At 55.0% G+C, this 23,625-nt stretch overlaps 10 protein-coding genes across 10 annotated transcripts; 5 read left to right on the top strand and 5 right to left on the bottom strand.

The window, feature by feature from the left end:
* Positions 1-620: 620 nt before the first annotated feature.
* On the top strand, positions 621-6,099 carry V2A60_002207 (uncharacterized protein; the record flags this gene model as incomplete). Its single annotated transcript, XM_083253558.1, has 6 exons — positions 621-1,497; positions 2,465-2,847; positions 3,753-4,277; positions 4,347-5,406; positions 5,462-5,625; positions 5,686-6,099. The coding sequence occupies 6 exons, from the start codon at positions 621-623 to the stop codon at positions 6,097-6,099; spliced, it is 3,423 nt and encodes a 1,140-aa protein (XP_083109684.1).
* Positions 6,100-6,477: 378 nt separating this feature from the next.
* V2A60_002208 (uncharacterized protein) lies at positions 6,478-7,263 on the top strand (the record flags this gene model as incomplete). The annotated part of the gene is made up of 1 exon (XM_083253559.1): positions 6,478-7,263. One exon carries the CDS (start codon positions 6,478-6,480, stop codon positions 7,261-7,263), a length of 786 nt encoding a protein of 261 aa, XP_083109685.1.
* Positions 7,264-7,452: 189 nt separating this feature from the next.
* Positions 7,453-8,766, bottom strand: V2A60_002209 (uncharacterized protein; the record flags this gene model as incomplete). Its single annotated transcript, XM_083253560.1, has 1 exon — positions 7,453-8,766. One exon carries the CDS (start codon positions 8,764-8,766, stop codon positions 7,453-7,455), a length of 1,314 nt encoding a protein of 437 aa, XP_083109686.1.
* Positions 8,767-9,798: 1,032 nt separating this feature from the next.
* V2A60_002210 (uncharacterized protein) lies at positions 9,799-11,453 on the top strand (the record flags this gene model as incomplete). Its single annotated transcript, XM_083253561.1, has 5 exons — positions 9,799-9,885; positions 9,968-10,090; positions 10,162-11,008; positions 11,072-11,170; positions 11,218-11,453. 5 exons carry the CDS (start codon positions 9,799-9,801, stop codon positions 11,451-11,453), a joined length of 1,392 nt encoding a protein of 463 aa, XP_083109687.1.
* A 98-nt stretch (positions 11,454-11,551) lies between these two features.
* V2A60_002211 (uncharacterized protein) lies at positions 11,552-12,866 on the bottom strand (the record flags this gene model as incomplete). The annotated part of the gene is made up of 3 exons (XM_083253562.1): positions 11,552-12,014; positions 12,067-12,298; positions 12,368-12,866. 3 exons carry the CDS (start codon positions 12,864-12,866, stop codon positions 11,552-11,554), a joined length of 1,194 nt encoding a protein of 397 aa, XP_083109688.1.
* A 220-nt stretch (positions 12,867-13,086) lies between these two features.
* On the bottom strand, positions 13,087-13,533 carry V2A60_002212 (DUF4396 domain-containing protein; the record flags this gene model as incomplete). Its single annotated transcript, XM_083253563.1, has 2 exons — positions 13,087-13,379; positions 13,473-13,533. 2 exons carry the CDS (start codon positions 13,531-13,533, stop codon positions 13,087-13,089), a joined length of 354 nt encoding a protein of 117 aa, XP_083109689.1.
* A 974-nt stretch (positions 13,534-14,507) lies between these two features.
* Positions 14,508-15,347, top strand: V2A60_002213 (2EXR domain-containing protein; the record flags this gene model as incomplete). Its single annotated transcript, XM_083253564.1, has 1 exon — positions 14,508-15,347. The coding sequence occupies one exon, from the start codon at positions 14,508-14,510 to the stop codon at positions 15,345-15,347; it is 840 nt and encodes a 279-aa protein (XP_083109690.1).
* A 339-nt stretch (positions 15,348-15,686) lies between these two features.
* Positions 15,687-16,307, bottom strand: V2A60_002214 (Phox homologous domain-containing protein; the record flags this gene model as incomplete). Its single annotated transcript, XM_083253565.1, has 3 exons — positions 15,687-15,715; positions 15,797-16,118; positions 16,230-16,307. 3 exons carry the CDS (start codon positions 16,305-16,307, stop codon positions 15,687-15,689), a joined length of 429 nt encoding a protein of 142 aa, XP_083109691.1.
* An 842-nt stretch (positions 16,308-17,149) lies between these two features.
* On the bottom strand, positions 17,150-18,777 carry V2A60_002215 (Pre-mRNA splicing factor PRP21 like protein-domain-containing protein; the record flags this gene model as incomplete). Its single annotated transcript, XM_083253566.1, has 2 exons — positions 17,150-17,460; positions 17,514-18,777. 2 exons carry the CDS (start codon positions 18,775-18,777, stop codon positions 17,150-17,152), a joined length of 1,575 nt encoding a protein of 524 aa, XP_083109692.1.
* Positions 18,778-20,205: 1,428 nt separating this feature from the next.
* On the top strand, positions 20,206-23,054 carry V2A60_002216 (dolichyl-phosphate-mannose-protein mannosyltransferase PMT1; the record flags this gene model as incomplete). Its single annotated transcript, XM_083253567.1, has 3 exons — positions 20,206-20,432; positions 20,508-20,797; positions 20,863-23,054. 3 exons carry the CDS (start codon positions 20,206-20,208, stop codon positions 23,052-23,054), a joined length of 2,709 nt encoding a protein of 902 aa, XP_083109693.1.
* Between the last annotated feature and the right edge of the window lie 571 nt (positions 23,055-23,625).

A 23,625-nucleotide genomic window follows, 5' to 3' on the forward strand; every position in this document is an offset into this window, starting at 1 on the left:
ATCGCGGCGCTTCGTGGCGGAACTTGAGGCCCAATCGTTGCCAATACCAAGTCACCAACGTTGAAATATTGAAATACAGATACTGATACGAGCCTGCTGGTAACAGGGCGGAGTGGCCATTGAGAAGGAGGGCGCGTAGGTGAAGTGTTTGATTGGTGTAGATGCAGGATGCACTCTAGACGAAGCACAATCAGAGAGACGGAATGGCACAACAGAATATAATGACTGTTGTGTGAGGTCTTACAAAGGGACGTCTGACAAAGTGAGAAGATACCTATTTATAGGCGCACACCCCAGCCAGATCGATGTACCCCCGACCCACCACGTGATAAATTGGGGTAACGACTACTGATAACAGGCCAGACAGCCAGGCAGGTCACAACACGGTGGGGTTGCATCGGCTGGGGCACATGGGCACCCACCTGCCACCTCAATAAAAGCGGCACTCTTTTACTTACCTCTCAGTACGGAGTACGGAGCACGGAGTACCCAGGTACCTCTAATTAGTAGCTCTCTTTATAGTGGCTTTGTCAGCGCCATCACCAATGTCTTGTACCACTACGGAGTATGCCAGAAAAATATCCTTCACCAGCCATCACAGTCCAGTTCAGCACAGCATCATGAACGCCCAAGATGTCGCCGTATTTGGGTCCCCAGCTTCATCCAGCAGCTGGTCGGGTTCCCGGGACCGCCGCTCTGTTCAAACTTTCCACACTGAAACCGCCGGTCCCGAATGGCAAGATCCCGCCATACGCGCGGGAATGTATAAGTACCAAGTTGCTTGGGACCTCTGCCAGCTCCTACGGTGCGGGCGACGAGGCAAGGATGTTATCAACAAACAGGAGATCCGCGCTCGCCGGGCCGCCCGCGCCGGGTTAGACCCAGAGCTGTATATGAACGATGGCAGCCAGCTGCCCGAGGACCCCCATTTCTGGAAGGCGCGCCACTATTCCTTATTCGCAGCGTGGCGAGAGATCGTGCCACGGCCGGCGAACGAGCCATCTTGGCGTGATTCTATAAATCCTGACTATTGGTGGATTCGAGATTGGATATCTGACACGCTTAAAGCGGTCGATCCGCCCAACGCCTCCAAGGACGCCGTGCATCAAAGACAGAAACCCGAATTGCCGGCGGCGCCGCTTCCCCAAACAAGAGCTACGAAAAAACGATCACGCGATTCTTCAGCCGACGGAGCGGATGAAGGCGAGGCAGTACCATCGAAACGGCTAAAGCGGAACTCTACCAGTCACGCAGGGTTGGATGGCCAAGCTAATCCATCCAAGCGGCATGACAAGAAAAACGCATCAGTTACCGTCTCTGCGAATCTTGCGCGTACTAAACGCAGCAACAACAAAGCAAGACTGGAAACGTCCCATGCAGCACCACAACCTCTCCGCCGCAGCCGTCGCATCGCCGCTCTTCATGCGGCCAAAGCCAAAGATGAACGAGCGGGCCGAGTCTACCATCCTACTACCAATATCGCTGTTGCTGCGGTCGGTTCGTGATGCGTCATGAACCGTCGCTGCTGCAGAGCAGCCCTACCAAGCTACCTTTGATGGGGATTGACGGGGAGAGCTCCTCCGCTCTTGATCGCACTGAAGGGGGGGGGGGGGAAACAACTTTGCGACTTGAATAGAGATGGCAGTCGTATTTCCATTGCTGCTAAATGCAATCGAGTGGCAGCTCTGTTTCGACCTGTCCACTACGCAGACGGTCTATATGATTTATCTTGTACCCGCCTCATCTGCGCTTGCGAGTATTCCTCGGTGAGTGACCTCGGGAATATGGACGGTATGCTTTACGCTCAAGCCGTATCGGACGACTGACCCCGAGCATCCAGACATGGACAGGCCTGTGGCTTTCTTCATCCTCTAAGACGTCTTGCGAGTTACGATTCAGCCTATTATTGGGAGCAGACGACGAGTTGAACGCCGCGCATCTCGTGATGCGAACGGGCCAATGTATATTCCTAGGCATCAATGCTCATATATAGCAGACGCTGGTCGTGCTGGAAATCTTGAGAATTGCAGTACTCGCATCTCACTCGCATCTCACTCGCAACATGCCTCGCCTACGGGCCTCCCGAGGCAAGTCCAGATACGTGTCTAGACCCGTGGACCAAGCAAGCCTTGGTTCTCCCAGCGAACCAGTCGTTTAAAGAAAGGTTCTCCATCTGTGTATTACCTGTTACTCTGAGAGTTGAGAAAAGCAGCCAAGATGTACTGCCGTCGGGCGATGTCGGTCTCGCCACTGCCGCCACATCTACTGCCCCAACTTTGTGCCTTGTTTTCCATCGCTTCCGCTCGTACACCACAGTACTTCTTCTTTCTTTCCTATCACGTTACCTGTCCCCCAAATTTTGTTCCTTTTACCGCTTTCCCGCTTTCTTGCCGAAATAAAAAGGCAATCTCTGTTGGAGCGTTTTGTGTCGGCAGCTAACATTCACTGTACGTTTAACCTGCAGGCGCCTTGTTCTCTCCAGAATCAGTCAAGCTGGCGTCCAGCCTCGTGCAGCAGGACAAACAAAACCTCGTTCTGGATATGGAGCCCTTGTTCAAAGCAGGGCCGCCTCCCCAGGAGGACGTACTTGCCGCCCTGAGAGACGGCATCCTTCCCTCAACCACGGTGCTTTGCGCGACGGTGCGTGAGGCCAAGGCACTGCTTAGCAATGCTGGCATACGCATCGACTACCCACGGAGCAGACAAGACGTGCGGAAACTGGGACCCGACTATGTTGTCATGAAGCGAGAGATATTGGGACAAGATGACGGCATGACGACGCTTCACTGTGTTCTCTGCGGAGGTCCGATCCAGCTGGGGCAGTGGCCAAGGCCTTTCAGCTTGCAGGTGAATTACTCGAGGCAGGGTCATATTTCATTTAGATCAGCAATCTGCAGCTTTTCGTTGCAAAGCGCTCGCTTAAATTATGGCCACGGTTTACGCAATGATTGAAAGGGCTGCCGTCATTATGCAAGAAGATCTTGCCCTAGAGGCACCACCACAAGCCTCCTGGTTTTTGATTCAAGTAGACCGATCAAAGCCACTGGATCCAATCATGGACTAGAACTGGTCTCACAAAGTCGAATCACTCGTTTAGTGTTGAGCTTCCAGGAATCACAGCATATATATCCCCGGCCACAATCAGACTATGATAGACATAAAGTATTCCTATTTGGGCTTTCGCAAGCTTCCCCCCCACCAACCATTTTTTTTTTGGATCTATATGAAACACTGATGTACCTGCTTATTTTCAAATAGTAATTATGGCGATAGTACTACCCTGAACTTGCCCACGTCAATAGAATCACTTGCTAAAAAACTTCTTTCCCACAAACTCAGGAATCGCATAGAACAACTCGAGTAGTGAAATCGAATACCGACAGATTCTAAATCTGAAGGTTCTGAAAGGGCGACCAGAGTTCCAATTCTTTGCATCACCGTGGGCACGCGAAAGACGCGTGTAATTACAGGCTTGATCTATCGAATCGAGCCATTGTGACATGCGTGCTCCACTGTTAAAATGGATCTTTCAAGTATTGAGGTCAGGATATCATGGGGATGCGCCCTGTAGGGCCGCGTGGATGGCGTACGCGTCCGCTTCAAGCCGTTCGGCAACTAGTCTGACGCCAAATGTCGCCGATCCGAGGGCACACGTAAGGCTGAACGTGGACACGTGCTTGAAATGCCATCGGAGAAATTGACATGAGATTATTCACTTGTACTCATTCTTCATCTATTCTTCATCTCTCTAGGCGAAAAAAGGATCACGCAGCTCCGAGCGCACTCCACGCACCATCATGGTTGTCAATCGTCGGCTGACGGCCGAATCGCTCATCGAGATCCCCAAGAGAAGCCCCGTGGTGCCGAATTACGACGGCGAATATGGCCTGTACACGGTTTCGACGCATAAAATCGGCAGCGGCACCACGAAAGAGGTGCGCGTGATGCACTTCGCCGACAACCAGTCCGTGCCGCTAACTGATGACGCCAACGTTCACGATGCCCGCTGGATTCCGCATAGCAACGAAATCTTGTATCTGAGGTCGAAAGATGACGGGCGGACTGAAGTCTGTTATACGAAAAGCTTTGGCAAGCATCATTTCAAAATTGCCGAGTTTGATGCGGCGCTGACGGGCCTCAAACTGAAAGCTCTTGATGATGGCACAGTGGTGTTTATGGTGGCCGGCCTGTCTGACAGTCACGGCATGTTGTACAATGAAAAGGCAGACAAGAAGCCCGACTCTGGTCGCCTATTCAAGACCTGGCGCGTTCGAGTTGTGAGTACAGAAAATAGCGTCACCAACGTGAATGCCCCGGGCTGCTGAGCTGACTCGGGTCTCTGCCAGTGGAATGAGGTCTTTCGCGAGCAACGATATAGTCTCTGGTACAATGTGCTGCGGCAGACGAATACCCGAAAATGGGAGCTGCCCAGCCTACTGCACAATCTGGTCCTCGAGGATACCATCGAGGCACCATACGGCATGTACATGTCTGGCTTCGCGGGCGCCACTGACAATTTCGACATTGCAGGCTGCGGCGTGGCTTTTATAGGCAGAGACCTGGCCAAAACGTCGCCGCAGCAGAGCGAGAACACGTATCCGTATTTTGTTGCCATCGACTCGTATACGCTGCCGCCGGCGCAGAAGCCTCGTCCCATCGTCGTGCCGCCAAACTTGGAGGGACAGGCCACGTGCATTCGGCTCTCCCCGGACGGATCGACGATTGGCTTTCTCTTTTCGAAAGAGGGCGGCGACCTAGAAGACCGGCACCTCTATCTGTCGTCCACCAATGCGCTCAAGTCGTTCAACTTTTTCCAGATTGTGAGCCGCATCGTCCCGGACGACGACTACAACCCACCCACCCGTTTCGATTTCGCGGGAGATGCCTTCTCGTGCATCTTCATGAGCGAGGACTGCGGCCGCGTGGTCATCTCTCACCTCAAGCTGGGAGAGCACAGGAAACCCGTCATCATCTTCAACCAGGGTTCGGCGGCAGACTATCACCCGGTCCTGGAGGGTGACTGGAGTCGGCTGCTGGTCTCTAGCAGCAGCTTCATTGACAACAGCATCTGGCAGGTTATAGACGTGAGCGAACAAAAGATTGTCCGTACAATCTCGTCATATACGCGAAATGGCCAAAAGTTTGGCCTGCACGCCGACATGGTGTCAGAAATTTGGTTTGAGGGCTCTGAAGATGCACTCATGCATTGCTTTGTGGTGCGCCCGGCCGGCTTTGACCGAAACAAAAAATACCCCTGGATTCTATCTCCGCATGGTGGTCCAGAAGGAGCCTGGACAGACGGGTGGAAGCAGCAGTTCCATGCAGCAGCATGGGCGGAGCAGGGCTACGTTGTTCTACTCCCAAACATAACCGGCAGCACCGGTTTCGGTACCAAGTTTCGTGACAGTACGTCCCTACCAGTAGTTTCGACACAAGTGACAACAAAGCTAACGTGGCGCAGATGTCCGTGGATCATGGGGCGGCCGCCCAGTAGAGGATCTGATTCAGCTGATCAAGCATTTGGAGACTGTGCCCTATCTCGACCAAGATAAAGCTGTCATTTGCGGGGCAAGCTTCGGCGCGTACATGATAAGCTGTCTCTGCAGCCACGAAGTCATCACAAAGGTGCGTCACGGGATTTTCCTGATGAGCGAACCCCCGGCGCAGCAGCTAACATGGTACTAGTTTTGCGGCGCGATCTGGCACGATGGCATCTACAGCCTGCCCACCTGGCTGATCCAGACAGACCAGGTCGTCAACGACGGCAGTTTCGGTGAGAGCACATTCCCGTGGATACAGCCGGAGAACCTCGACCGGTTCAACCCGGCCCGGCCCGATCGGCTGGCCAAGTTCCGCAACGCGCCGCCCACCCTCGTCACCAGCGGCGACAAGGACTACCGGTCGCCCACGACGGAAGCGCTGTCCATCTTCAAGACGCTGCAGGCCCAGGGCGTGCCGAGCGCACTGCTCACGTTTGCCGACGAGGGCCACTGGATCACCGGCCGGGATGAAAACTCTCTGCGCTGGTACCGCACGGCTTTTGATTGGGCCAATAGTTGTATTTCGGGCAAAATTCAACGTGGCGATGTGAATTATTAGACGCGAGTTGTAGTCCTCTGTGGAACATTGGCTTGCAAAGTTGTTGGCTCCGACTTGGCCTTGGGGACAAGGCTGTGAATCCATTCCCATATATATCATCAGCTCGTTATAGGGTGCAATAGATGAAACTTGTCTCCATCGCGGCAAGGCATTCGTCGTCCCATGTATTTCAAGGATGCAGGGATCATAAGATCGAGATCTTAAAGTCCCCACAGTAGTGACGGCTCAATCTTGTCTTGGGCGACTGTAATTGTCATTTCTCGAGGTCGATGACGTGACTACCAAGTCCGTTGTACAACATTTAAATGGCAAGTTTCCAATAATAGTCGACGTTATGAAACATCATATCAGCAAAATTCCCAGCAACAACGATAGAAAATGTCAAAATTATTGCAGTTCCGTTGCGCCGTCGTCACGGGCGGCGGCGGCGGGATCGGCAAAGCCATCGCCAAATACTTTGTCTCACAGGGCAAAACCGTTGTGCTCGCCGGACGCACAAGGTCGAACCTGGAGGAGGCGGCAAAGGAGATTGGCGCCGCGGGCTACTACGTTGTCGACGTGGGCGACAGCGAGGCGATTCCCAGCTTCGTGCAGAAGCTCACAGAGGACCACCCGGAGCTCGACTGCCTCGTCAACAACGCCGGCGTGCAGCGGCCGCTCAAGGTCCTCAGCGACAACGAGGACTTTCTGGCCAAGGCCGACGAGGAGATTGACATCAACGTCCGGGGCCCGCTGCACCTGACGATGCACCTGCTCCCGCACCTGCAGGCGAAACGAGATCCCGTCGTCATCAACGTGTCGAGCATCCTCGGCTTCCTGCCGTTTGCGTTCATCAACCCCATCTACAACGGCACCAAGGCCTGGCTGCACTTTTGGTCCATGAACCTCCGCACGCAGCTCGCGGCGGGGGGCTCGCCCGTCCGCGTCGTCGAGATTGCGCCGCCGACGGTCGGCACCGACCTGCACCGCGAGCGCGACGACCCCGACGACAACAAGAAGGAGAACAACGCCAAGTCCCTGACGGTGGACGAGTTCATCGCCGAGGTTGCGGTGAAGCTCGAAAGGGGCGACGAGACCATCTCGGTCGGCCCAGGAGTGCAGATCGTGGATGACTGGTACGCCACGTTTGGGAAGCGGTATCGGGATGCTGAAGCGGCTGCATAGGTTGGGAGAGTGATATATCGCGCTAGGCATCTTTCCGAAATAATCTTGTATACCAACATTAGAATTTTACGGCCTTTTTTCTCACCACCTATATTTCATCGTCATCCACTCATCATCAGATGACCGGATCAACCATTGCTTGCTTGGGATGTCTCGAATGTAGCCCTCTATGGCTGTGCTTCGAATTACTCAGAATTTAGAGTCTTCCGCAGGAAATTTTACTTTGAATACCTTCTCCCATCTCTCCAAGGAGATTCCTTCTGGATACCGAAATGCTCGATCGTCAAAGATACTATGTTGTACATCCTGTAGCGCCCACCTACCCAAGTCTGGTTGCAGCTCCTTCATCACTTCATAGAAAGGCGTATGCGCAAGCATATTCGGTCCCCATTTCTGCAGAAGTAGCGGTGCCAGCCCCCAGTATATCCTGACAAGCATTTTAGTGCCACTGGGAAGAACAACTCTGTCTCTGTCAAAGGGCGGTCCGAAGCTCTTCCAGAACCGCAAGCCCTCAAGATGGCAGATCGACACATCCGCGTCCCATCGGATGGATGCCAAGTACATGTGCACGGGAAGCGGGGTATGCAGCATAATTCTCTTTCTGACAAAGTTGACTGAGTCATTCATCCTGCGCGAGTAGATCCTCAGATCTGCCTGATGATACGGGTTCGCTCCCCATGCCAGAAAGCGCTGCACGATGGACGGGCCGTCAGTAGCCATCCGGCACGCGGCTGCGAATATTGGGATATGGCCGACCTCAATACCATCAGTCGGTCGCGGCTCTTTGCCTTGTATGTTTGCGCCGTGCCTGAGCATCTCTTCTGCCATGTCGGGGTGTCCGCGCAGAATCGCCGTGGCCACGGGGCACTTTCCTCGCACGGAACTGCTCTGCAGACCGCAAACAGAGGCCCCTTGAGAAACGAGCAGGTTCACAGCATGTTTGCCCCATACTCCCTTTAGCAAACTTCTCTTGATCGTGTACTTTAGGCAGTTTTGTAGATGCTCTGCTCGTAGCGGAGGCAATACGGAGACGTCGCAGAAGCGCCGGAGGAAGCTGATTCTGTCAGGCCGCGACAAGAGCCACAGTAAACCATCAATCTCGGCATCAATATTAGCTTGACTGGCGTTGTGTCTCTCTGCATGTGCAATATATCCTTCCAGAGTCGCACCGCGCTCTACGAGTGCCTGAAACGCTCCCTCGTCGCCGCCCTTCACAGCAAGGCGAAGGGCCAAAACCGGATTGAGGCGCTGACCGTAGAATGAGCCCTCCCTATTAAGAACCAACGGGGCACATGCATCAGCTCCTAACGATAGAGCACGGCGCACCAAGCAGCAGTAGCCTCGCCGCAATGCGCAGATGAGGGTCTTGTCACGCTGATGTGTTGTCGCTAGTAATCGCGGCTCCATGCGCCGCATCAGTGGCATCGACGTGCTGGCCAGCGCTACCAAATCATCAAAAGACAAATAATCTAGGATGGCGTCGAATAGTTCATTGGCTAGCATTGCCAAGCAAACTACCGACTCATGTGAAGGGCGACTCATTGTGCGTGGTAGTGATTCTAGCGTGTTTGCGGCGTCTGGCAAAGGGGTGCATGATTCTAGATCCAGAACAAATGTTCAAAGGCGAAAGACGAAGTTTTGAAAAGCTCTCTCCAGTTGTTGTTTGGAGCATTGATCAAATTCTCAGAGGACCTGCGCCTCTTTCTCAATAAGAAGGCAGGGGATGGAATTTTGTGAGAGAGTGCCTGTGAGTCAGAGTGGCGCCAACAAGGCTGTCCCCAACGTGACGCCTGCTGCTACAATCACGTAGACGAGCTGGGAAGTGCTCATATACGAATGTTTTTGGGGGAATATCCTGATCTTGATACGCTTATACCTCTGTAGACTTACGAGTGTCGCTCAGTTTTGGCGAAGTTGGGTTAAAATTAGGGTTGATGTACAGGTAGACTTAGCTTTTGCCAATGCAGACACAAAGCAAAATAGCAATGTGATAATGGTTTGCGAAAGATTAAATGATGCTATCTTGCTAATAGAATCTCTGCAGGCTGATTACTGATTGAAAATCACCGGAGCAGTGAACTGGCACGGATTGTTACTGAAGTGAATCGTGTTGGTTAATCCTAGGCCGGCGCTCGCGATAGAGCTTTAGCCGGCGCTGAACCCATACGATCGATTGAACTACGAGACATGATGTTCTCCAAAAAAAAAAAAAAGAAGAAGAAGAAGAAGAAGAAAAGAGGGGGAAGAAAAGCAGCACTCGACTCGTCACTATCACGACTGCAAAGAGCGCCGCGCAAGGAGACTGTTGGTGGCCATTATCTTTGCACTGGTGGGCTGCCGCTCGGCCCCTGCCGGGACGCCCAGAGGCCCATCTGTCAATAGCAGACATTACGCTCAACAGTGTTCTCTTCAACACAAATACGAGAGCGCATGGCTCAAAGCGGCGGGAAACTATGCTCAATAGACTGCCGCGCCGCTTTGCGTAGGGTTGGGCAGGTTCCATGTGGCGTTGAGCGACCCGAGACAGGACGAGTTATGGGCCGCGCGACATTTATTAAGCAGCACCTTGTGCGACCATCGTCGTCGCTGTCACATAACAGCATCATGCAGGGCACATATCAAGTGAGTTGCTCCGCCGCTTTGGCTCCTATATTGTTGTATCTCGACCCGTCTAACAAAAAATCGGCTTTGCGTCGTGGACTAGGAGGCCATCACGCTGCTCCGGAGCCGGACGCGGCTGGCCAAGGCCACCAAGCCAGACGAGCCGAGGCTCAACGTGCCCAACAACTACGGCATGGTGGAATGGCTCGCGCAGCTTGGACACACGGTAAGGCCGATGCCAGCGCTCATCAATGGCGGCAGCAACGACGAACCGCGCTGACGATATGTGGCCCGCAGAACCTCGGCGCGCTCAACGTCGTCCACATCACCGGCACCAAGGGCAAGGGCAGCACCGCGGCCTTTACCGAGTCCCTCCTGCGGCAGCACTTTGCGCGCACCCGCCAGCCGGTCAAGATTGGGCTGTACACGTCGCCGCACATCCTGACGGAGCGCGACCGCATCCGGGTCGACTTTGCGCCCGTGCCCGAGGCCGTCTTCGCCGCGGCCTTTTTCGAGGTCTGGCACGCGCTCGACTGCGGCGCGCCGGGCTACCGGCCGGGCTACCTCCAGCTCCTGGCGCTGCTCTTGGTGCACATCTTCAGGCAGCAGGGCGTGGACGTGGCCGTGTACGAGGTCCACGCCGGCGGGCGCAAGGACGCGACCAACATCTTTGAGAGGCCCGTCGCGTGCGGCTTCTCGCGCATCGGCCTGGACCACGCCGACCTGCTCGGCCCCGGCGTCGACCGCGTCGCCTGGCACAAGAGCGGCATCATGAAGCGCGCGCGGCCGGCATTCTCCGTGCCTCAGGACGACGTGCCGCGCACGGTCCTGAGGGAGCAGGCGGAGGAGATTGGCGCGCCGCTTCGCACCGTCGAGCTGTACCCAGACTTGCCGGAGCATCCCAACGTCAGCCAGCGGGCGCAAAAGGAGAATGCGTCCCTGGCCATCGCGCTGGCCAGCGCGGCTCTGTCAGAGCGCGGAGAGGAGCTGTCCGTCGCGGATATCGAGCGCGGAATCTCGCAGTGCACTTGGCCCGGGCGCTTTCAGTATCTGCACCGCAACGGCCTTCACTGGTTCCTCGACTCTGCCCACAACGAGCTCAGCATCCCGGTAGCCATCTCCTGGTTCCAGTCGCAATCACAGTGTGTGCAGAGAGAGCACGCAAGCCAGCCCTGTCGGCGAGTGCTGATATTCGGGCACTCTTCAGACCGCAGCACGGAGCGCCTTGTGGACGTTCTACTAGAGTGCGCCTCGCAACATGGATTGGCATTTGATCAAGTCATATTGTCCTCATATAATCGATACGGTAGGGTTCACATAGCAATGTCTCGGAGCATATTCTAACAAAGGCAGACATCCCTATACCTGACGCGGTCGCCAAGGAACAGCTCGAATTTTGGCAGACGCGAAATCTCAAAGTACCTATACAGCACGCCATCACTGCTGACGTGGCCGTCAACATGGTAAAGAATCTTCAAGTGCGCTTTCCTGATACGCATTTGCAGGTTCTCATCACAGGGTCGGCGCATCTCGTCGGCCAGTCTCTCGGTGCCTTGGGTGGGGAAGAGCTCATATTGACAACCGCGTGAATTCACAGCATATTGCATACTGGCAAACTCTTTAATAAAATATCAGTCTTGAAACATTGCAATAATCTCGGGTCCACAACACCGCGACTTCGAGCTTCTCATGAGGGACGCGAGTTTGTTTCCGCCTCCTCCTGTGAAGGCCCGGATTCGTCTCCCGTCATGTCCTCTGTCCTGACGTTGGCTTCTACTCTCAGTGGTGGTGGCGGTGGTGGTGGCATCGGTGGACGTGGCACTTCATTGTAGCTGTGACAGTACGGTGGGCGCCAGCCATACCTGGCCAGCCACGCGTGGACGTCGCTGTGTCTCATCGACAACATGTAGAGGGCGCGAAAGTCGGCATAATTGCCACTTTGCCAGTCAATCATGGCCTGCTTTGCCGGCGTCAAGGCAAGATTAAAAAGGTTCAGTGGGTGCCGGTACTGTATCTTGTCCCCAACAGCCGTCTGGGCAGCCAGATGCGCTTCGAGAGGATTCGCGGTCCTAGGGTTGGGAATGAAGAGGCGAGGCAGAGTGGCGGCTTGGGCGATAGGGTACACACCGCCGTGGCTCCAACCTATTATGCTGTTTTTGAAATCAGCATATGAAACCAGCACTATCGAATATACCATATTACCATTCAATGTTGTAGTCTTGGTCAATAATGATGTTATCGGCCGTCACATTGTTGTGAGCGATGGCATAGTTCTTGTCATCTTGTCTTGAGCCGAGGATGACTTCGAGATGCATCAGCTGGCTCCAGTAATCCTCCTGTGTAGGCATGCCACCGGCACCGGGCGGCCCTCGCGGCGCGACCATCAACTTGTCGTGAATAAGTCTCGAGTAGAACTGTCTCGCCGTCTCCGCTCCTGCCACTTGTGTTAGCAGCTCCGTGTTGAGAGTATGATCGTGTATAGTTGATCAATACTAGGCCTTACCACTTTCTAGGGAAATATCGATCAGCTCCAGCTGGATCTGGAAGAGCTGGCTCATGATTCGCATACGCTGCTCCATCGGTGGGTGGTCCTTTGTCCAGATCAACTGCTGGCCCTCCACCCAGTTGAGCACCACAAAGGGGTGTCTAATCGGATTGTTGAACGAAAAGTCAAAGGCAAGACACTTTGGAGAATACTGGAATTGGACGCTCTCCAACTTCTTCAGCACATAGACCTCGCGCCGCACCACGGTCTGGATAATCTCGGGGTGCGTGGCTATCGGCCACTGTTGCTGGACGCGCAGAGCAATCTTGGACCCGTCGTCCCTTAAAAATCTGAAAAGCACAAACCGGCTTCCGTGGATCTCAGCTTCGTAGACGAAATTGCCGCCGAGATTCAGTGCCAGCAAGGTCAGTTCCAAGTTTCGAAGGTTGATGCAGTGTTGCGGTCGTCGCCGTGGCCCGGGCTGCAGCACACCTGCGGTTTCCATAAAATGATTCATTGCAAAAGATCCCTCCAAAGCAGACATATGCGAGTAAAAGAAAATTCGATCACGGCCTACCACTCGGAAAACGAAAAAAGTACGAGATGCCTAGAGTCTGGAGGACGGAAACAGACCGTGTTAAATGCTACCAAGCCAAGATTCGCACACGAATTGTGGAATGTCTCGTCAGATGGCTCTATCTTACAAGTACATCGTTACATGGAGACTAATAATCAACTCAGTGGCACGCTTTGCCATACTTTCTCAGCCGGTGGTAGTTGTACGGCAGCGGCGCGAGGAACCCTGCGCCCATGGACACCAGTGCTGCGAGCCAAAACGTTGGCGAGTCGAATGCCACCGCGCCGCCCGTCAGGGAATAATCGACGACATTCTCGGCAAGCTCCATCGTGATCATGGATATGAGGCTCATACCCGCCGCTGTCTTGGCGGCCACCGGCCAGGAGAGGCCATCGCGGCCCAGCCGGAGCAGTACAGTCTCGAGCACCATGGAGGTCGATATACCAGCCGCCACTGCAAAAGTAGATGATTGGGTCAGGTAAATTGCTTAAGAGCCAAGAATTCTTTTCGTGGAAAAATGACTGAAAAAGGAGGGCGACTACATACTGGATATACCCATGATGGTGGGCATGCCCAGCTCCGGGCTGTGAGTCTGTAGCAACCACATGGCGCTAAAATCACCCGTTGTGCACCCAACGAGGCAGCGGAGGGTGTTGAGCGAGGCCCTGTACCATGTCGACCTGGACGACCAGAAACCTATCGATTGTGTGGGCTGGTTGCTCTGTGAGATCTTGTTCTGTTTTGACGCACAGCACTTGCTGTCCAAACGAGCCGTGGAGCGCGTAATGTGCCGGGACGTGAGCGGCACACTCAGTCTGCCTTTCCACCATAGACCCCGGTGAAGTATGACACTTCGGCCGGTCAGCCTTGACACTGTGTGGCAGTTCATGGCGGGACAAGGGGGCAAGGGGGGGGTACGTGGATGCAGCGAGCCGACGGTGCGGGCGCCGACGTCAATGATGCGCAGTACGTCGATGCAACTATCCGAGGAGGGGAGGGAGGGGGAGAGGGGCGTGAGCTGTTGCTGCAGTGAACACTTGTGTCTGTGGTAGCTGTGCGCCCAATGGATCGTTGTGTTCGGGTGTTGATGAAGGAAGAAAACGAGGCTCAAATACGCCCGCCCGCCGCCTCAACCTGAGGCCGTCACCGACGCACAAATGGCGCAGAAGGCCAGCGCGTTCAAACAGGGAGAGGAAAATCGCGAAAAAAACGCATTGGATGCGAGCTGCATTAATCGCCTTTGCCTCACTCTAGTTCTACCGATGATCAATGTATCTAGTCATTCTCCTAAAGAAAAAAGGTTGGGCAATCTCTCCCAAGTGTGGCTTGCATACAGCCACTCCAACAACATTGGCTGGACTCAACCGTGCTGCCTGAGAGAATATTTTTTTTGCTACTGCATGTAACAGCCACCTCGTCGTCTCTGACGCAGCATGTCGTCTTTTCGTATTAAAGCCTACTGCTGCGGCACACCGCGTTGATCTCGTGCCACTTTTCCGCCTCGCCGTTTTGCGACTCTACGCAGTCATCTACACCAAGCAAGGGGAGGGAACCGGCCGTGTTGGGGCAAATCACGATACCATGTCCACGTTCCACCTCTTCCCGCGGCTCCCGACCGAGCTCCAGTGCCGCGTCTGGGAGCTGAGCATGGACGAGCCGCGCGAGGTGATTGTGCGGTCCTACTACTCGCCGGGCATCGTGGAGAACATGCGGTACCTGCCGCGGGCGACGCGCCGGCCGCCGGCGCCGCTGCAGGCGTGCCGGTCGGCGCGGACAACGCTGCGGCGGGCGTACGAGCGCGTCTCGGCCGAGGACGCGCACATATCGCGGCGTCTGCGCGTGACCGCGGACCGGGTGCCGTACATCTGGGTTGACGCGGAGCGGGACACGGTGCGGGTGACGCAGTACCGCGTGGCGCTGCTCGCGGCCAGCCCGTGCGGCGCGCGGCTGCGGCGCCTCGCCGTCGACATCACGAGCCTGTGGGAGTTTTGGCCCGGGGGTGACTGCGGCGCCGGCGCCGGCCGCGTGACGCCCTGGGAGCACCTTGTCGCCGCCTTCCCCGGACTCGAGCGCCTGGATCTCTGGACGAGCGCCCCGCGCTCCGAGGGCGGCGCCGCCACCATCGCTCGCGGCTGGGACGTCGGCTTCCGCCGGCTGATGGAGGCCATGTACGCGACGTGCAGCCCGGCCACGCTGGAACTGCGCGTCCAACACCTCGTGTTCGCCGACCTGGAGCCGCTGACGCGGGAGAGCTACGGCCGGCTCTTCCTCCAGGACGACATTGCGGAATGGGGGTTTATGGAGGAGCACCAGAGTCTGTTTCGCGAACCGCGGCCCGTTGCATACATACCGAGATGGGTTCACAGGGACTGCACTTGCCCCAAGGACGAAAATCCAGGGATTTATGTGAGTCCGACTTGAGCCGGTATCTTCAACTGAAATCAAGCAAGCGCAATTGGGGGTCAAAAGCTTTGGTCTGTAGGTGAGCGGCATGACACGCGAGGTTAGTTGCTAGTTCATACGAAGCAATGAATTGGACGAAAACATCATATCGGAGGCGGTAACAGAAAGTTCCGGCTAGCAGGGTTAGTGGAAGGATGTAATGAGCCTGTAAAAGCAAACGGTTCGATTATAGATGGGCCATAAACATGTGTTGCGAATGACAAATTGGGCTTGATGTTAATAAATGTTCAGCCGTTGAATGAAATGTTCCAAGCCTTTTTCATGTACCCCTCGTTACCCCTCTTCATCACCACTGCATTACCAGGCATTGCGGTCCCAGTTTGGATCTGTTTGAGACGTCAGCCGTCAGGTTCAGAGTTGCAGAGCCAGATGTAGTCCCCCTTCTCCCGGCCAGGCAACCGACTTACCCTGTACGAAGGCAGCGAGCACCTTACTGCCCGTCTGCAGCAGCGGGTGTCCCACCACGATCTTGAGAAACTTTTCCAGGCCCGCGCGCCGCCCCTCAATCACGTCGTCGCTGAAGCGGTTCGTGAACACCTTGCCGGGCAGGGGCGGGATGGTCACGCGAGCGCTCTCGCGCTCGAGGATGTCGCGAAAGTACTCAAAGTCGGAGTAGCGGCGGCGGACAGAGCTCTGGCGCAGCTTGAAGGCGGGTATGTTGGTGCGGCACAGGATCTCGTAGTCGGTGTACATGGAGCGGCCCATGCCGTGCGTTCGTGGGTTTCGAACCTGTTAACCGTGCACTCTGGGTTAGCATCCCTTGTCTGCGGCCCGATAGTCGCGCATCGTTGGCGCGAGCGCGCGCGCGGGAGCAAGGGGCAAAGGGAGGGCCGGACGCACCTCAATCTCGAGGAAGTTCTCTGGCGGCCCGTAAATCTCGTCAAAGCTCTGCTGGCGGTTATCGGGCATGGCCTGCATGATGGGTCGGTGCAGGTTGGGGCTTCGGGGCTTGGAGGCGGCAGTGGTGGCGGCTGCCGACGCGGTGTTGGCACCAGCGGGCGGCGGAGAGGTATAGGGCTGGTTTGCGCCGGCGCCCTGGCCGGGAGTCTGATTGTCCGACAGTTTGGCGGCTTGAAAAAAAATGAAGCTTGAGAAAAGGGAGCTGCGGCGCGGCGCAACGGGGGTTCTCGCGGCGAAAGGGAGCGTTTTGTTTTGGAGCCCGCCGGTCGCCGCTCTGTCGCTGTTCTATGAACTGGCCGGTCCGGCGAAGATGCTTTGTATTCAGACAACGTTTCGAGATGTAGCAGTGTTTGGGTTTAGAGAACCCTAGTTTGGTCGGAGTCCAAGTGATGCGGAGAGCGTCATCCTGTCTCGGCAGAGGTGGGGTGTCGAGGCTTTCTTTGCAGCAGCTCCCAGCACCACCACCCCCGCCTAGCCAATCATCGAGCCCTGCTCTACTTGCGAGTTGCGACGCACTCTTTTATGCTGTTGAACTTTAGAGGGAGATAGAGAACGACCGTTATTCCAGGCAGACTCAACCCTCTGCTGCTTTAGTATTATGTGAATCTCGTCAGCTTTGTTGGCTATCTTTACACTGCTCGGTCGCCGAGCAAAGCTTCCCTCTCCCCACTCCCCTCCATCCTTTAGATAGAATCATGAATTTTCGCCGCCTTCAGTATGCCATAGATAAGTTGAAAAGAAAACGAACAAAACGCCCAACTACCAAAGAACAGTATTGTTTACTCCCCCATATGAATCAATATTGAATGTCCCAAACTCATGCCTTGTCAAGGCACTCACTCTATGCCCAAGCAGGGCGCTTATTTCTTGTCTGCAAACTTTTGATGAATGGCGCGGATCTGCTCCTCGACATTCATCCCCTGGAGGTGGCTCATGTGTGCCTGGCTCTGCCCATCGGGGTTCCCGTCGAAGCTGTTGATAGCCGCCTTTTTTCTCCGAGCAAGCTCATCCTCGGACACGGCCTGGCCGGTGACGGGGTCGAAGACGTCACTGCGCTGACTGGCGAGTCGCTTCAGGTTATTGGCCACGTCGACTTGCGACATGTTGGACGGAGCGTGGCGGGCGTCGGCTTTGGACTTTTGCTCCTTCCATCGGGGATCCAAGAGTTCAACTGCAACATTGTTAGCGTGTTTCATGCTTGACCGACTGTCAGGAGAGGCTCACTTCTCATGTGCTCTTCCATTTCATTTATAGGAATCTGCTGCTTGCAGTTGGGGCACATTGCGGTTTGCACCTTTTTGGCCTTCTGGGCCCCCGGCACGTAATTTTCTCGAATTTTCATCGCAGGCGCACCGCCCCGTGCTACATTCTGGGCCTGGTGCATACGTGCTTGAGCTTCTGCGCGCTCCTGGATTCTGCGCTCCTCCTCAAGCTCTTGTGCGGATTTTTGTGGCGGTTGAGGCAATTGAGGAGCGTATTGTGCTTGATTGTGTGATTGAGCATAGCCGGGGTGAGCCGGGAGCTGATAGCCAGGCGTGGGCGCGACAGCAGCATAACCGTTCTGATCTATCTCTTCGCCAGGCATGGCCTCCTCGATGCGCAGATTGGCGCTAATGGAAGCCTTGTTTCTGTCTTCTAGTGATGCGTATTGTAATTCGGAGAGGTTCGTAGGCGGCGGCAGGTTCGCCGTCTCATCACTGTCGGCAAAGGTGATGGTCTCGACGACGACAAAGTCGCCCCAGTCGATGCGCGCAAACTCTGCCTTGGCCTCTTCTTCGGCCTCCTCTCTCTTGGCCTTTTCCTGCTCTTGGAACTTGATGTATTCGCCTCGTTGCTTCGCGCGCGTGAGCACGTAGAACTTGTCGGCGATATTCTTCTCCAGTTCGGCAATTTGCTCTTCCTGGAGCTTGCCGCCCTCTCCGCCCAGGCCGCCAGCCCGTAATAATGTCGTATACTGGTCGATGATGCGTTGGAAAAAGTTGTGGAATGTGTGGTTGGGGATAAGAAACTGGAACTGCGGGTTGCCACTCTCGCGCTGGGCGAGTTGGGTCATGAATTGACGCCCATTCTTGGCCACGAAGAGAGCGGTCAGACGGATGATGTCCAGATCCTTTTGGTTAATCCTAGGCATGCGCGCAGAAAACTGAAATTCGGGTGGTTGAGGAGGACCTTGGGGCTTTTCGGGCTCCTTGGCGGCTTCTCCTGCGCGACCAGCGGCAACATCCGTTCCACGGCCGGCACGCACCTCAGTCAGTCGCCACTGGTAGTATCCGTGGTAGGCATCTTCGGGGTTCAAGAAACTGAATTTCGGATTCGTCTGTTCCTTGTCGCGGATGCGATCCTCAAAAACGGCACCGTTACGCGCGACGTAGCCGGCCGTCTTTTCGAGAATGTTACGAATCTCGCGGGGAGGCAGGACAACACCGGCGGGGGCTTTGATATCGTCGAGAGCGGCAGCCGAGTCGCCATTGGTCCCATTTGCAGCCATTATGAGGACAATGTTGCCCTAAAGCTGGCGATGCGATATTGGGTGGCTTATTACAGAGGAGCTTTCTGCGTCTTGGAAATTTCGCGACGCGCGACACTCGATCCAGCAGGTCGCAGGAAAACTCGGCAGTAGGTTAATCCGTGCCGGAGAGGCTTAGTCAGGCAGGCCTCTGATAGTGGATTTGGTTCCTGCGGACGCAGGGGCACAGGCGAACACGAGCGCGGGTGAAGCTATAGTGGGCCGCGGATACAATACTAGTGATTATTTCTCCTGAGGTGGTATTGGATCGGCTTCATAATTCGGCGAATATTAAGAGATGCGGGATGAAAATGGGATAGCCATGGCGGGCTCATGGATGGTCATGCTGAGCAGCCTTGTATAATCAAGGTAGGTAGATCAAGCACTAGAGAGGTTCTCCTCTGGTGGCTCATCGGAACGAGGAACGGACGGTTACTTATTAAAACTGGCCGTGTCGCTCATCAATGCGCAGTTGGCTCGTATCCACGAAACAAGGCGAGGCCCCCTGATGTGCGGCTGACGTAGACTTCATCCGGTGTCTGGGCATTGCGTTGTCGGGAAGGTTTGGAGGGCTTGGATGGTCGCGCATATCGGTGGAATGGCAATTTGGGTGACTAGACAGTTTTGTGACATGAAATTGTTCGTCTAGACGCGTCTGGAACCTCGACTGGCGTGCACACGGTTCTTGCTAAAATGGTCCGTAGACCATAGCGAGGGAGCTGAATGGCATGATGAAGGGCACGGCCAGAACGCCCATATTTAATTCACATGTTAAAGCGGCACTAACAGCAGCCTGTTTGACGCGGCCAAGCTGCCCCGCCCGAAGCCCTTTTTTCGGGGACATGGACCTAATTAAAGCAATACTTCAGGGCCATGATCGCTGTAGCTACCCGCTAGCAAGCCCCATCCGGCTGCATGGCGCAGGTTTCTTCAGCTAGCCCGCCTAAAGCAGCGCTCAGGTCTGTCCAACCACAGCAAAGGGGCATCTAGGAAAACCTCCGCCCCATCAGGCCAACGTAGCTACATTTTCCGTGATGCGTGCGCGCTGCATCGCCAACGCCTCTTCTCCTCCTATCCCTCCCCTCCCCCCCTTTCTCGCGCCGACCTCTTTCTTCACCCTCCACGACTTTCTGCTTTCTTGCGGACTCGTGGTCTTTCTTTCTCATCTTCCTTTTTTTTTCCTTCTTGGCCGACTTTAGCTTTAGTGGTTCCTTTTTTTTTTTTAATTTGGTTCTACTTGGCTTCTTCCCGGTATAGAATTATATTCACCACGCTCATTCACTTTTCCTTACCAATTTTTGTTTCCATCTTTTTTTCCCCCGACTTTGAATTGACCGCACCGCTTCGGAAACGTCGACTGCCTTCCATAGCCCGATCGACCTTTTCTCTCCGCAGACTTAATACTCTACAATGGCCAGACCGAGCTCGGCTCGGGGCAAAAGCCCCTTGCCACCAAAGTCCCAGACTGTGGCCAAGGGTAAAGGCACATCGTATCAGTCTGACGGTGTAGAGGACAATGATGTCTTTCTGCTCCCTGGCACTGACTACCTTGTTCTTCTTGCCCTGACCATCGTTGGTGCTGCTGTGCGCATCTTCAGAATCTCGCAGCCCACCAGTGTCGTCTTCGACGAAGTTCAGTAAGCAAGGCCACGACTGACTCGCCGCGCCAATTGATTGCCTCTCGACCGAGACTAACTGCGAGTTCTTCCTAGCTTTGGTGGCTTCGCTTCCAAGTATATCAAGGGAAAGTTCTTCATGGATGTCCACCCTCCTCTGGCCAAGATGCTCATTGCCCTGACTGGTTGGCTCGCCGGCTTCGACGGCGACTTTGACTTCAAGGACATTGGCAAGGATTATCTGGAACCCGGCGTTCCCTACGTTGCCATGCGCCTCTATCCTGCTCTTTGCGGCATCTTTTTGATCCCTTGCATCTTCCTGACGCTCAAGGCTGTTGGCTGCCGCACTTTTACTGCTGCCATGGGTGCCGGCCTCATCATCTTCGGTGCGTTACGACCACGCCACATGCTTCCCAAGACAGGCATCAGCTAATATATTCCTCTGCTGCAGAAAATGGCCTCCTTACTCAAGCGCGCCTGATCCTCCTCGATGCTCCCCTCGTCGCCGCTACCGCCTTCACAGCTCTCGCCTTCAACTGCTTCACCAACCAGCACGAGCTTGGTCCCTCCAAGGCTTTCAGCCTCACTTGGTGGTTCTGGCTCGCCATGACTGGCCTCGGACTGGGTATCACTGGCAGCATCAAGTGGGTTGGTCTCTTCACCATTGCCTGGGTTGGTGCCTTGACCCTCGTCCAGCTCTGGGTTCTCCTCGGCGACAGCAAGAACGTCTCTATTCCCACTTGGTTCAAGCACTTCAGTGCCCGTGTTTTGTGCCTCATTGTCATTCCCGCCGCCTTCTACATGGCCATGTTCGCTATCCACTTCGTCTGCCTCGTCAACCCCGGCGACGGTGATGGCTTCATGAGCTCCGAGTTCCAGGCCACCCTCAACCACAAGGGCATGAACGATGTCGCCGCCGACATCCTCCTGGGCAGCCGCGTCACCATCCGCCATGTCAACACCCAGGGCGGCTACCTCCACTCCCACCCTCTCATGTACCCCACTGGCTCCAAGCAGCAGCAAATCACTCTTTACCCCCACAAGGACGAAAATAACGTCTGGCTGCTCGAGAACCAGACCCAGCCCCTCGGAATCGACGGCGAGCCCATCAACGGTACCCAGGCGTGGGATAGCCTTCCCGAGCCTCAGTATATCAAGGACGGCACTGTTCTCCGTCTTTTCCACACTCCTACTTTCCGTCGCCTTCACTCTCACGATGTCCGCCCTCCCGTGTCCGAGGCTGACTGGCAAAACGAGGTATCGGCTTACGGTTATGAAGGCTTCGACGGTGACGCCAACGATTTTTTCAAGGTTGAGATTGTCAAGAAGCAGTCCCACGGTGTCCTTGCCAAAGAACGTCTCCGCACCATTGAGACCAAGTTCCGCCTCGTCCATCTCATGACCGGTTGTGTGCTGTTCTCCCACAAGGTCAAGCTCCCTGACTGGGCCTCCGAGCAGCAAGAGGTTACTTGCGCCAAGGGCGGCAGTCTTCCCAACAGTTTGTGGTATATTGAGCACAATGAGCATCCCCAGCTTGGCGACGACGCCGAAAAGGTCAACTATCGCAAGCCTGGATTCCTGAGCAAGTTTATTGAACTTCACCAAGTCATGTGGAAGACTAATGCCGGCCTAACCGACTCTCACGCCTGGGATTCCCGCCCCGAGTCCTGGCCCATTCTGCGCCGCGGTATCAACTTTTGGGGCCGTAACCACACCCAAATTTATCTTCTGGGCAATCCCATCATCTGGTGGTCCGTCACCCTCACCGTTGCCATCTGGGTCGCCTTCAAGGGCATTGCCATTCTTCGCTGGCAGCGCAGCTGCGAGGACTACTCCAACTCTACCCTCAAGCGCTTTGATTACGAACTTGGCAGTTCGATCCTCGGCTGGGCTCTGCACTACTTTCCTTTCTTCCTGATGAAGCGCCAGCTCTTCCTCCACCACTATTTCCCGGCCCTCTACTTTGGTGTCATTGCTCTCAGCCAGCTATTTGACTTTGCCACTGCTCGCTTCGGCAGTCTCGGCAAGAACATGCCCATTATCAACCGCGCTGCTACATCTCTGTTCCTGGTGCTCGCCATTGCCGCTTTTAGCCTCTACAGCCCCTTGGCTTACGGAAATGAGTGGACCAAGGGCGAATGCAACACCCTCAAGCTCTTTTCCAACTGGGACTTTGACTGCAATACCTTTTTCGACAAGTATGAGGATTACGCCTCGGCGCGTAGTGCGGTCTTGAACAGCACTGCTGTTACTGCCCCCTCGTCCGAGCCCTCAATCATCTCCCAAGAGGAGAAGATCGAGTTCCGTGATCAAGACGGCAACCTTTTGAGTGACGAGGAGGTCGCCGAGCTCCAGGGCAAGGTCGAATTCCAGACCAAGTACGAGACAAAAACACGCGTTGTGGATGACAACGGCGCAGAGGTTCCCGCTCCCGAAGGCGGCTGGGATGGCAAGATCGGCGGCGCCGGTGTTGCCCCTCCCCATCCCGACGTGGATGGCGTGGACGAGAAGACTGTCGCGGGCAAAGACGCCAGTGCGGGCCAGGAAGTTGCCGCCAGCCGCGATGGCGAGAAGGAGGCCGAGGGCTCCAAGGCTAAGCCTGCCAGCGAAGGCAAGGAGGCTACTCGCAAGGACGAGTTGTAATATTTTGTCGACACAACAAGCAGGTCACGGCGTAGGGGGGACTCTTCTCTGGCGTCCTGGACATGATGAATATTGAAAGGTGTCAAGGAAGAATTTATCAAATGTAACAGTGTAAGGGTGGCAAAAACAAAAAGCTATAATTATACGCGATCTCTATTATTATTCTTTACCATGTCGTTGCCTATTGTACGAACGATGTGGGCGAGTCGCCGGCCGGATATGGAGGGGTATTCGACGTAATACAGGCCACACATGTGGTTTATGATAAAATGTCCTATTGTGTCTCGCTCAGGTGAGCGTGTATGTGTACGTGAAAAATTTGTGATAATACGGAAACGTCCTCATTTCATTTCTCCCTTGGTTCGTTGCTAAACTTGATAATTAAAAAATCCCCCCCTGCTTCCAATTCCCATGGCAGTACAAGACGGAAAAAAAAGACCCAAAAACGCCAGAAATGCAAGAAAATCGTCTTTGTGGTTGAAACCCTTTCCCATCCTAGAAATGCGCCGTGCCGAGGAAAAGAGGAAAGCAAATCCGTGTGAAAAAAAAATCGAAGGTCGCTGTGAGCTGG

The sequence above is a fragment of the Cordyceps javanica genome, chromosome 1, assembly GCF_051103115.1.
Source record: "Cordyceps javanica chromosome 1, complete sequence".
Classification (NCBI taxonomy): Eukaryota; Fungi; Ascomycota; class Sordariomycetes; order Hypocreales; family Cordycipitaceae; genus Cordyceps; species Cordyceps javanica.